This window comes from Nesoenas mayeri (genome assembly GCF_963082525.1).
Source record: "Nesoenas mayeri genome assembly, chromosome: 19".
Classification (NCBI taxonomy): Eukaryota; Metazoa; Chordata; class Aves; order Columbiformes; family Columbidae; genus Nesoenas; species Nesoenas mayeri.
In genome coordinates, this window is record NC_137568.1 from 384,366 (window position 1) to 397,051 (window position 12,686).

General features: G+C 50.7%; 1 protein-coding gene across 1 annotated transcript in view; it reads right to left on the reverse strand.

The window, feature by feature from the left end:
* The window catches only part of MAP2K4 (mitogen-activated protein kinase kinase 4), a 99,994-nt gene that overhangs the window by 12,773 nt on the left and 74,535 nt on the right, over window positions 1-12,686 (reverse strand). The window contains exons 5-7 of the mRNA XM_080356297.1: window positions 12,194-12,313; window positions 9,240-9,291; window positions 8,711-8,838 (exon numbers count right to left, since the gene is read on the reverse strand). Coding sequence (XP_080212423.1) covers window positions 8,711-8,838; window positions 9,240-9,291; window positions 12,194-12,313 — 300 coding nt within the window. The remainder of the gene's footprint in view (window positions 1-8,710; window positions 8,839-9,239; window positions 9,292-12,193; window positions 12,314-12,686) is intronic.

Below are 12,686 nucleotides of genomic sequence, written 5' to 3' on the forward strand. Positions count from 1 at the left end.
GAACTGCAGACAAAGCCCAGCTTGTGCCAGGTATCCTAACGCCAAGTGCAAATGAGGAAGGAGAATGGCTGAGATGGAGAACCGCCGCTGGGTGTGCTGCTGCAGCGGAGAGGCGGGAGAGATGCGTCAAAGAATGGCGCGGGCTGCCACGGGGCTGCTGTCCTTCGCACTGCCCGCCTGAGCACCAGCATCCTGACCAAAAAATGAGCAGCAGTGGGCAGCACGGATCCTCCCGCTCCTGCAAATCCCCAGCTGAGCAAACACACGCAATTTGAGCTGTGACACAAGGCACATGAGTACCTACAGTCTTCAGCTGCTTCTTGTTGTATCCCAAAGAGCAAGGTAGCATTTCTGGGAAAACTCAGTTCTTGAAGCCCAGATCTGGATTTTCACTGGTAATATAATCAGGGAATTTTATCCCACATGCACTGCAAATTCCAAACTGCCTACATAGCATTAAAATGTATATTACAAACTCGCATTGGCCCAAGTACCAAATAAATCCCTAAATGAAAATAAAAGGTTACCAGGAGCAAAGAACAACCGGAAAGGGCTAAATTTTTGCAATACAGAAAAGCAGAACAAAATCTACATAACACAAACTCTCCTGCTGCTCCAACCACGGGAATAAACGGATGCGAGATGGAAGCTGCCAGCCCCCATTGGAGACCATCTTCTTGCACTAAAAAACGTGTGAAATGAAGTCCAAGGACCTCCCTGAGGCCTGGGTGATGGCAGCAGCAAGGTAAAGCCCTGCACATCTGGAAGCAGAGGGGCTGCAGCCATGGTGTCATCTGTGCCAAGTTCAGCTGCAAACCAGAGCGTGAGCTCTGAACAGGACCAGCAAGAGCTGAGAGACCCTCACTGCTCTGATACGGACTGGATACCAGTCTGGCACCCAGGAGCTGCAGCTCCCTCGCGCGCTGTTCTGCAGCTGTGTCAACCACAACACCACACGTGTATTTGTTCAAGGATGCTCAAGACAAAAATACCGTCTCCCCCACAGTGGTGACCTGGTAACCATGGCTTTCTCATCTGGTGTCCTGCAAGGGGCTCGGCAGGTGCTCGCAGAGAGGAGAATCTGTCTCTGTGCAAGTGACTTGGCCCTCAGGGCAACTGCAAAGAGAAGCCACAGCAAGGAGGGAGTGACATATCTGAACAGCTGCCAGAAGGGCTGTGGAATGGCCATGGAAATCATCTTCAAGACCACAAATAACTGGTTTGGGAAATTCTCCTGCTGCTCAGTAAAGGAAAACATTGTCACTTGCTTTGCACGTTGTTGCATTTCTCAAGAATATTTCTATGGTGAAAACACAGTTGTTCGTTCAGGGCCCTCAGCTGCACAGGCTTCTTGCACACTCAGCCAGAGGACAGAACGACGGCCAGCGTTAGTGTCACAGCACAGCCCAGGCTGGGACAAGACCAACGGGCAGAGAGGGAAGATGAGGAGGCACCAACTCACTGGGCTCAGATCTGCTGCTTCTGTGTCATCCTCCTCCAGAGCAGCGGGACGCTGTGTGCAGCTCCCTCTCATCTGCTTGCTGAGACCTCCAAACATTTTATTCCCAGGAGCCCCTTCCTTGACTTCTCTACAGGGCTGGGCCGGCAGTTCAGACCCTGTAAGGCTGGGGAAGAGCCTGAGTGCTCTCGACCCCAGGAGACGCTCATCACCAGCCCTGCGGACACCACCTCCCAGAAAACAGGCAGCGCAGCTCTGGGAGGTGACTGTCCTCAGGGGGACTCACCATTCTGGTTCTCAAGGAGACCTCAGTGCCCAAGACTGGCACCTATGGTAGGTGCCAGAGCTACAAAGAGATGTGAACATCCATCCACTCCTCCTGGCCAGTGTTACTGCTCTGCTCCATGGGAAGTTTCAGGGGTTCCCTCTTAGGTGATGACGATCTCTTTTGGTGACACCAAACTCTTCTACTGGCTGCTTCTCCTACTGTACTTGGTGCTGGGGAGGCCAAACCTCGAATCCTGGGGGCAGTTTTAGGCTCCTCATGCCAAGAAAGGGCTTGAGGTGCTGGAGCGAGTTGAGAGAAGGGAACGGAGCTGGTGAGGGGCTGGAGCACAAATGTGATGGAGCGGCTGAGGGACCTGGGGTGTTCAGCTGGAGAACAGGAGCTGAGGGGAGACCTTCTGATCTCTGAACTGCCTGAAAGGAGCTTGGAGCCAGGGGGGAACGGGCTCTGCTCCCCAAGAACAAGCGCCAGGAGCAGAGGAAACAGCCTCAAGTTGTGCCAGGGGAAGTTGAGGTTGGATTTAGGAACAATTTCTTCCCCAAAGGGCTGTGGGGCATTGGAACAGGCTGCCCAGGGCAGTGGAGGAGTCACCGTCCCTGGAGGGTTGGACAGACGACATGAGGTTCTCAGGACGTGGGGCAGTGCCAGGGGTGGGTTATGGTTGGACTCTATGATCTTGAGGGTCTCTTCTAACCAAAGTGATTCTATGAAATCTTGTGTGTTGCTCAGGCATTAAGGCTGTGGAAAAATTAACTGGGCTCCCTGCGGTTTTTGTAACTACCGACCTCAAGGACTCGCCCACGGAATTTGCAGGCTCTCAGTGAGGTTCTGTGACAGAGTTATTTAGCAGAGCTGGAACGGTATTTTCCAGCTCTCCAAAACTGCTCCCTCTCCCTGTTAATCTAACCCAGGTTCTGGAAACAGTGGTGGGGGTGGCACTGAGGGGCTGGGTCCCAGCTCTGGGGTACTGGAGGGCATTCTTCCAAAACATGGCCAGATGGAGACGACCTCCAAAGTCCTACGTGAAAGGTGCCTCTTCAAGTGCTGGAGAATCTACCATACTGCCCATGAAGTTGTCCTGATCATTAATTATGCTCCTAATACCGCATTTTTAATACAAGTAAGTCTTGTTCTAAGAGATGCCCATGGGCTCTTGTTTCTACTTGGCAGGATTAAGGAATCCTGTCCTTGCAACAGCCTCTTTCCCCAGTAGGGACTTTCTGACTCCAATGAAGTCACCTCTTAAGGTTTTCTTTGAGATTAGCAACGGAACAACTTATGCTTTTAAGATTGTTTGGATTCTATTTTATGCCTACGCTATAACCCCCCCCCAGGTTTTTAGCATCTCTTTACAAACTTCAGAGTCTGAAATGGAACAAATCTGCAGTGTTTCTCTCTCCTGCAAGTACATAGTAAGAGCAGTGGTTCTGGTGCATCTCCCTGGCTGCACACCTGGTTACAACCGTGATGCTGCTTTCGGATTGCGCACTCTCCTGTCATCTCCAGGAGCCCGTCTGTCACCCCAGAGTGAGAGAGTCGGGGTCCAGGCAGAGCCCAGTTTATCAGACATTTAAATCACACTGTAAACATTTTTATAATACAGAATTTAGCAACACTGATTTTATATTTTCTTGGATATTATTAGATGTAGGCCAAGGAAAAGTAACACTGATGACCCATTATAAATCCTCTTTCCCATTCAGTAAAGTTCTTTAAACAGTTACACTCTGAATTCTATCAGTGGAGCGATTTACTAATGCAAATTTTTGATGCTTGATTTGGTTGCAGCCCAGACTCCACTAGTCCAGGTTTATTACAGCAATACATTTACCTCTTTTAACAAGAGGCATAAGGTCATTGAGAATATGCGGTGCCAGGCCAAATGGGACCTTGTTGCCTCCATTAACGTTCCTGCCAGTCTTTCTGAGCCTGGCAGGCGTCCCCTTGTCCCCCAGCCCACCACTTTCCTGGGATCTTCCTGCTATTGAGATGGAAGAATTGAGATACTGTTGGGAACGGCAGCTGGGAGGGGATGCTAATCCCATGTGAACGGAAACCAGCATCTCCACCTGGAAAATACTGGAGGAGAAGTTTTTAAATGAAACATTCAGAATAAATATGTAAAGGAAATAGGAGGGGAGGAAAGGCCATTCTCTAGAAACATGATCTCTGCTGATAATCTCCATGCAGCCACGGGTGTCGTGGCTGACCTTGGGGAGGGACAGGAAATCAAAGAACAGGGGATTTTGGAAGGAATATCTGAATGCAAAAGCCCATGCAGGGATGAATGTTTTGGCTGAATTTTGACAATTATTATAATACTCTGATCTCCTGTGTAGTGTTTTCCTTCAGAAGGTGGAGACGTGGCCGCACACAGGTGGTGTTACTGCTGCTGTGCCAGAGGTGGTGGACTGAGGAGCAGGGGAAGTGGCAGGTCCACCCAGTCTGGGGCTGGACAGACGGAGATGATGTTCTCAGGGACATGGGTTAGTGCCCGAGTTGAGTTATGGTTGGACTCTATGATCTTAATAGTCTTTTCCAATCAAAATGGCTCTGTGTGATTCACCGCCCTGATGACCGCGTCCTGCTATTTGTGGCTCTCCATCAGCCCTTGTGCAGCTCTTCAGGGCCACGGGGGCTGCTCTGGGCCACCCCAGCCCTGCCAGCTGTGCCCCACCAGAGCTAACCCACAGCAAGCAGGAGCAGGCTGCTGTTTCCAGCTCCATCTCCAATGCGTCCCCAGGACAACTATCGCCAAACCTGACTTTTAGGCACTTCCCAATGTAAATCTCCGTGTCCAAAATGACTTCTTTCCACCTTTTCATATTCACCCCTCCACAAACCTCAAGTCTTGTCCGCAATACTTCTGCCCAAGCAATCTGCTCACACATTTCCCCAGGTTTATATAAACTGCATCTGCAGACAAACTTCTAAATGGGCGCGAAGGAAAATGGCATCTTGCTGTGTCCCCAGCAGGACGGGCTGGAAGTGCTGATGCAGAGACATGAGCTGAGCCCTGCAGTGGAGCCGCTCAGCGCCAGCTCTGTGCCGCGTGATCCACGGAGACCAGTTTGGACATGAGAGTCCCGCACAGGGCAAACCTCATGGACGATTTTAGCAGATGAATGAGCAAACAGAGATGATGCTCTCTGCTGAAACCCCTGAAGCACGTGGGTGACAGCAGCAGCACAAGAGCCGGGAGGGCTTGCGCTCAGAGCTCAGGCATCTCCCTGGCATTTGCTGCGCCGCAGATGGCAGAGCCAGGAGCCCGTCCTCACAGAAGGACGGTGCTACTTGTCTGCCAGTCTCCTCCCAAATTTGTTTTCTCAGTCATAGAACTGATGTCTGGGTGCCAAGTTTCAGAGGGGGGAGAAAAAAAAAAGAAGTCCGACACACAATATTCAGGAGCACCCAAGAGGATTCAGCTGCATGAATGCAAATCCACAGCCTGCCTGTTCAGATAAATAAACAACTCAGCCCAGTGAAAACCTGGGCACTGGGTGAAGAGTGTGAAGCTGAAACAGAGGGTGTTGCTGCAGCTGTGCTGGGGTGAAGGATTTGGAGAGCTCCTGCACCTTGTGGCCTCTCCCTGCACGCGTGGGCAGGCGGGAGCGGGCTCGGAGCCACCACCGGCCCTGGAAATTTTTCCTTTTCCATGCATGAGCCATCCAAGCATGGGGACACAACCTCCACCCCGCGCAATGCTGCTGCCAGCACCAACTGCCCATCTTCGCTGGGGATAAATGAGGAGCAGGAAATGCATCCCGAGCTCCAGTTCACAGTGGCACCGTAGTGACAGGGCTGTGCTGGCTCTGTCTGTGCACCGGCAGGGACGAGCAGGAGGCTGTTTGTGGGGACATGGGTTGTGCATTGGCACCAAGAAGGCACCGCAAATCCCCCTGCCCACTCCTCCTCTCGGCAGCTCTCAGGGACAGCCCACGGGAGGAAGGTCCAGGTGCCACAGGGCACTGGCACTGGGGCACAGCCACAGCTCCCAGGTGACCTGGGCAAAGGACCGGAGGGATCAAGGATGCTTGTGGCACCGAACTCTGCCCCTGGAGAGGTCCCAGAGGGGCAGGGCAGGGGAGGACATCTATACTCGCATGGGCTGCGTCCTCCCTTACCAGGCACTTCCAGTTTCCTCCGTTCTCTTGGACACAGAAACTGGGTTCATCTGAGCATTAAGAAGGCAAAAGCAGTAAAGCCACAGAGAGCAATGAGCTCCCACGTGGCACGTGGGGCCTCCTCTCCCACCCAAATCAGCAGACCCCACCGCAGTGGGAGGCCGGGAGGGGACGGGGGAAGCCAGGGCCGGCCAGAAGCAACCTCACCCCATTGCTGGCTGAGGGCTGCAGGTCGTGGAGCCTCCCCCTGAGCAGCCCCCAGCGCTGGCACCAGCACGGCCCTGTCTCGGGAGGGCTCAGCAAGAGCTGGGGCTGCGCCGGGGCTGGCTGTGCCCGGGAAGCGTGGCAGCTCAATCCGTCCTTTCTTTCTGTCTATAATAGAAGACAAGGCACCAACACATACACCTTTACTGCAATATAATGATCACAGAGGAATTCAAAACAAAAACAACTTCTCCCTCACTGGCAGCTCCAAGAATGGTAACGCTGCTTTCTGTGACAGCTCTAAAAATTTTGGTTAAACGGCACTTGCTCAGCAGCTGGATGTGGCTCCTACTGCCTGATCACACTGCTCCCAGTCAAACTGGCCAACAGCCAATGTTATTGTTATCAACAGCTATTTTGGGACCCAGCTCCGGTGAACATGGTATTATCAGGTTTCTTTGGTGGGCAAGTGCTCATGCTACAAGAATTACTGAAAGTGCCATGGGCCAAGTGGGCCTTGCAGGGTAACGTGCTCTCATTGACAGGAGCATCCTCCAGCAGCCTGCCCTGGCTGAACAGTCACAGTATTTTGCACCATAAAGTTGTCTATTTTGCACCAAAAAAAAAAAATTCCTTTTCAAAGGATTATGACTGGCCTGACTCCCTCTCAGGTACACTCAGGTTTGGTCACAGCATCACTACAGCCATGAGCCTCTGCTGGCTTGGAGAAGGAGCTGGCAGATGTACCTGCATGCTGCGGACATCCCCCCATTTCCCAGGCTTCTCAGTGCATGGAAACACTCATGTACTTGGAGCGGAGTCCCTGAGTGTGGAGCACGGGAGGAAGAGGCCAGCTGTCTCCCACAGCGCTTGCCAGTGGCTGGCTCACCCCGCAAACCACAGACTGTGCCAAGGCTCTTAAAATCAAGAACTGAACTGCAACACTTGTGCTCACTTAAAAATTGGACAGTCCAGAGCTGGTGGTGGAGATGCACAAAGAGCAGAGTGGATACGCACAGACAGGGAGGAAAGACAAGGGGCTACTGGAAGCTCCCAGCCACCCCAGTCCCAGAGGAGTGAAGCAGCAAAGTCATTTACAGACATACTCGTAACACTCCTGTCGCAACTCAACCAGCAGCCTGTGCAGAGCTGACCATCTACCCCTAGTTGTAAGAAAAAGCGGGAACACGAATTCCTGTGATTATAGCCCACTGAACGCGGGAGGGCACAGGAGTGAGTAATTTTTCAAGAGCCCTATTTACAGACCTGACACCCAGCTCAGAGGACAGGGAAAAGTCAACAGTAACTCCCCGGTGCCTGCGGTCTGGGATGCAAATACCCAGCCTGGGGTCAGCCCAGCTCAGCCTGCGCTGGCTCCAGCCCCTGGGCACCTGCCCTCAGCATCCCACCAACCACCCGCACAAACGGGGCAGCTGGACCGATCCTGTGCCCTGCAGGGAGCTCCATGCACATGCCCAAAGCGCTCAAAGCAGACAAGCCTCTTCCCTCTCTCCAGCATCAAAAGGTCTTTATTGAAACAAACTGCCTCATTTCACCATGTAACAGAAGTCTAGAGCTTGCACGGACTTTGCTGCACAACACCACCGGTCTCCAGTAACAGATTCCATCTGCACTGTTCTATCTGGCTCACTGGCTCTGCCATATGAGGACAGTGAAAAGGTCAAATGCTCTGAAATTCAGACTTTGTGCTGCACAGATCAGGATTGGGCAGACAGGTTTTGCCTTGGACATCAGAGTCAGATAAAAGCCGTATGAGAGCTGTCATCTGGACCACAAGGGCACTGTACCTTAAAAGAGACTTTCCTTTTTTGTTCCCTTGGTGGTAGGTAACACAGCTCAAAACCTGGTATTTTTCACCATGCAGAGCCATAAGATAAGCCACGAGAGTTAAATATGTCACTGAAATTAAAGCTACATTGACAGCCGCAGACACAGAGCTTCCTGTGCAAGGTACCTCAGCTCATGTGAAACCAAGAGGTGCATTTTCAAAGCAATCCAATGCACAGAAAGGTTTAAAACCCTCAGACAGCTTGACAGTTACCACCACAGCCTCTCTCTTTGGTGGGGAGGGAAGCAAACAAGTGGGACAGACTCCCCGGAGCCACAGCTCAGACCAAGCGATTTCCACCAGCTGCTCTGCTCCCATTGCTCTCCAGAATCGCATTCTCCTGGACTTAAGCTATGGCACACTTTGGAGTTGAAGTGGTTTGCAAAAATCACTGTAATGCTGCTCTGTAGTAACTCCTGTGACATAATCTTACCACAGCAAATGGATTTCTTGCATACTAAGAAAACCCTGCGCCCAGACGGCGCTGCCTCTTTGGTTTGGAGCAAGCGGGCGCTGCTGGAAGGCTCAGAGCAGCTCTCCGCTCCAGCGCCGTAGCATGGGAACTCAGCAAAAAAAAAAAGGGGATTTTGTTCACTTTGCCACAGCCTGGATGCCTTTGCCGATGCTGCCGGAGCAGTGCTCAGTCCAGAACTCGGTTTCATCTGGGAAGGGGGTGCTGATCCCATGGGCAATGGGCTGACACTTCAGCCACGGCCGCACAGAATGGGGCACGGTCCGACACAGCCCACAGACGCGGCAGCTCCCGCTGCCTAGCGCATCCCACTCACCGCCATGTACGGCCGGCACCCGGCGTCCCGTGTCTTGGCAATGGAGTCCACAAGCTGTCCACTAATGCCGAAGTCACAGAGTTTAATATTTCCATTTCTGTCCAGAAGAATATTGGAAGGTTTGATGTCTGCAAGGGAAAGAAATTTAAACTGATAAGTCACGGCTGGAGGTTTCAATTTCGAGAGCAGCAGCTGCAGAGAATCAACACCGGCAGCGCTGGCGATGGCCATCGCCCCTCGGCATGGGGCAGGCGGCCACAGGACGTGTCCCCACGGCTACATAGGGACACGGAGCCGACCCCAACGTGCCACATGCCCACGTGCAGAGGCAGACACCCAACCAGCTGGAAATCTCACTTAATGGAAAACCACTGACCGAAGGAGGAATGAAACAGCCGCTGGGGACACACCTGAGCAAAACCTGTACTCACACTCGCGGCAGCATACATGCTAATTACACTTGGTCGTGAAGCAAAGTTTGCTTAAAATCCTTGCAATTGCTTTTGTAGGCAAGAAGACATGAACTCACCTCTGTGAATGATTTTCAAGTTTTCTTTTAAGTGGTTTAGTGCTTTCACAGTCTAGGAAAGAAAAACAGTCGAAAAATAAGCAAATATCATAAGATTCTTGTGATTATTGAACTTCTGGACATCCAAGAACTGGGGGAAAAACATTTAATATATTGATATCTCAATGTGGTAATCTGTCAGGTAATGAAAGTATTTTTCTAACAATCTTTCCTGCATACAAAAGGTGATACAAGAGGGGGCAGGTGCTTAAGTAAACACGTATCACTTGTTACAACCTGGAAAGATCCCACTCTTGGAGACGAGAGCAAGAAGTGAAGTCAAGCGATTTCTGATGTTAGTTATCTTGAAAAACAACTTATTTCAAGCGCTCTGCTGTACTTTTGCAGTAGGTAACAACCTCCCATTCCACTGGCTGGGCAGCAGCGTGGGGAGCAGCAGAGCAGCCTGTTCCGATTTAACCACTCACCATCAAATGGAAGAGACACTTAGGGAGCCTGATTTCACAGGGTGGCTTAACAAAAACCTTGGAAATTCACCATTTGAATTAATTTCACTTCTGTTCAAAAGATCATTGAAAACCATGGCCAAAAGACTGCCTTGAAGCTGATGGTAAGAGTTCACGCTCTGCTGCAAAGTCCTCTGAAGCTGCACGACTGTGAGAATGAAGTCTGTCACTGGGGAACGCCTCCTGAAACACTGGTGCTTTGTGCTGGCCCAACCCCACGTACGAGGGTTCGGGTAATAAAGCTCTGGCGGGCTCTGGGGCAGCTCAAGTGTCTTCTCCTCGTGCCCACCTTGCTCCTCCAGCGCAGGAGATACCTGTTGTCTCTGAACAACAGAGCATCAACTGATTTTTAGGCAGGTCCGCAGTGGAATGAGACTGAATGGTCTCCTTAGACTTAAGCTTCAGCAAGAGAAAGTCTGCTGGACTTAATGGTTGAATTTTGGTTTAATTCCCAGCTGACTCTGTCAGAGGTTTCTGTCCCTGCGTCAGGCAGGTGAAGCAGAAGCTCACAGCTCTTTAACCTGGACTCAACCAGGTTAAACTAACATGTCAACTAACATGACATGAAAGGTTGTTGGGACATCAAGCTGTGGGCTGCAGCACAAACCTCACCTGCACACGATGGGGATGCCGGAGCAGGCACACACAGACCTTCTGCACCTGGAGCCAGCAAGGTCTAAGATACTTAGGGTCAGTATTCTCATACCAGAGTTAATACATGTCATTTCTCATTTGTTTTCTACAAAAAGGTGGACAGAAAGAAACACCAGACCACAGGATCTAACAAGAACCCGTCTCAGGTCCTACAGCGAGTCTGTGCAGAGGACGTCGCTCAGGAGCTGCTGGGGCTGGGCTGCCTCCAGCTGCAATGGGAGGCAAGGACAGTGGTGTTCTGTGAGCAGCCCACAGCTTCTCACACCACGCACATGTTGTGGGTATCAGGTATGGAAAGTTTTACATCACTCAGCACATCCACCCCTCACTCCCAGCTCAGAAACAACCCAAGTGGCCATTTCCCTGGCTAGGACTGAAAGCTTTGGTGTGCTCGCACAGCATGCCGTCTGCACAGGGTAAGGAGAGAAACGCCTTAAACTTCATCTCAAATCTCTGTCCAAACTATCTTCATCAGGAAAACACTTTGCAAGATCTGTCTCAGCCAAAATGTGTGTCAGCATGTCTCTAACACCTGCAAACCCTAAAAGAATCTCCTTTTCTTTCTCCTGCAGAATTAAGATATAAGTCCAAGCAGACTACTATGGAAGGACAGACCTTATCCAGACGTCTCTTGTCCAGGTCTCAAGACTTGCTTTGGACAGTAACACATTTAGTTCATTTTCATTCTTGGCTATAAACATCTAAATATGTGACAGTACACGAGCCATCAGGGCAGCCTGTTAGCTGTAAGAAGTGGCGACAGGTCCAGGGAGGGCCAACATCTTATAAAGATGCCCCTAAGAAGAGGGAAGACGGTTTTCTCCCAAGATCAGGCACTGAGTGGAATCTGACCACGCACTTCCAAGAGGTCACAGTTTGTGACTTGCTGAGCACCTTCCTGTCACGCTGACAGCTCAGGACACCAGCTCAGTGCCGCCTTCACGTCCTCATGTTCTTCACCGTGAGGCACTGGCACAGGCTGCCCAGAGAGCTGGGGATGCCCCATCCCTGGCCGTGGTCAAGGCCAGGCTGGACAGAATTCTGAGAACCTGCTCTACTGGAAGGTGTCCCTGCCCATGGCAGGGTGCTGGAACTAGATGATCTTTAAGGTCTCTTCCAACCCAAACCATTGTATGTTTCTATGATTCTGTAGAGAGGCAGTTTGTCCATCTGTCGACAACACGGCACGGCTCCAGCGTTCACTCACATTTCCCCTCATTACTCCTGAATGGTGCTTAACTTCTGCAGCCCTTCATTTCCCAGCAGTCTCACTGAACTAACCGATTTTTTTATTGGGCCAGGACTTCTAGTTAAGTCAAGAAAGCATCAACCAGGTTCCCCACTTGCCAAGACCCACATGTACTTTTGGGAGCCTTTTGCAAAAGGCCACCACAGGTTCCTCTGGACTGGACTGGCACAGCATCCCCGGCTGTGGATCTGACAGCTTTTTATGGGCAGCAGCAGGACAGAAGTTTCAGGAAACCTTTCAACACCCTTTACAACAAGAAGAGAAATAGCTCATCTGTTTTAGGCACCTTCCTTGGGATGAGATGACCTGCACCCAGCTGCCATTGACACCACCAAACGATCCCTGAGGAGGGAGTGCAGACCCCAGGACCTGCTTTTCCATCATGCAACATGCTACGAGAAAGTCAGAGCATAGTCAAGGATCGTTAAAATTGTGGGGCAATAAAACAGCAGATTGACCAGCTTTCTCACATGGGAGTGAAGGAGAGTTCAGTTGTCCACATTAGCTTCAAAAACATACAGAAAAATGTTTAACAAAATACTCACAGCTAAAGTGATTTTGCCTAGGATTTCTTCTGGAATAACATCATCTAATACACTATATACATATTTGTAAAACTTATCAAACGAGGTAGACATGAGCTCCATACAGATCCAACAGTCACCCTGAAAAGAGAAAAGAATCTGCGTTACTGTCAAGATAAAAACGAGAAAAAAAAATACAGAGAGCATGAAGAGATCACTTTAATCCAATAAAATACAGTAACAGCAACTTGCATTGGACAGGAAGGATGGAGCCATCTTGATTAATTTTAGCAATGGAAGACTTGCCCCCTATGCACTTCTCCCCCACCCCAGCAGAGGAATCTGGATGACCAGCTCAGATCTGATATTACATTTTAGATGCTTGAATCTACAATAAATCCAAGTTCCAAAACCTGTTTGGCTCTCCAGAAGGTGGCAGACATGGTGAAACACCAGCATGCACAGTAAGACTAAAAAAAAACACCTTCATTTTATGAGTGCCCTGCAGGGGACA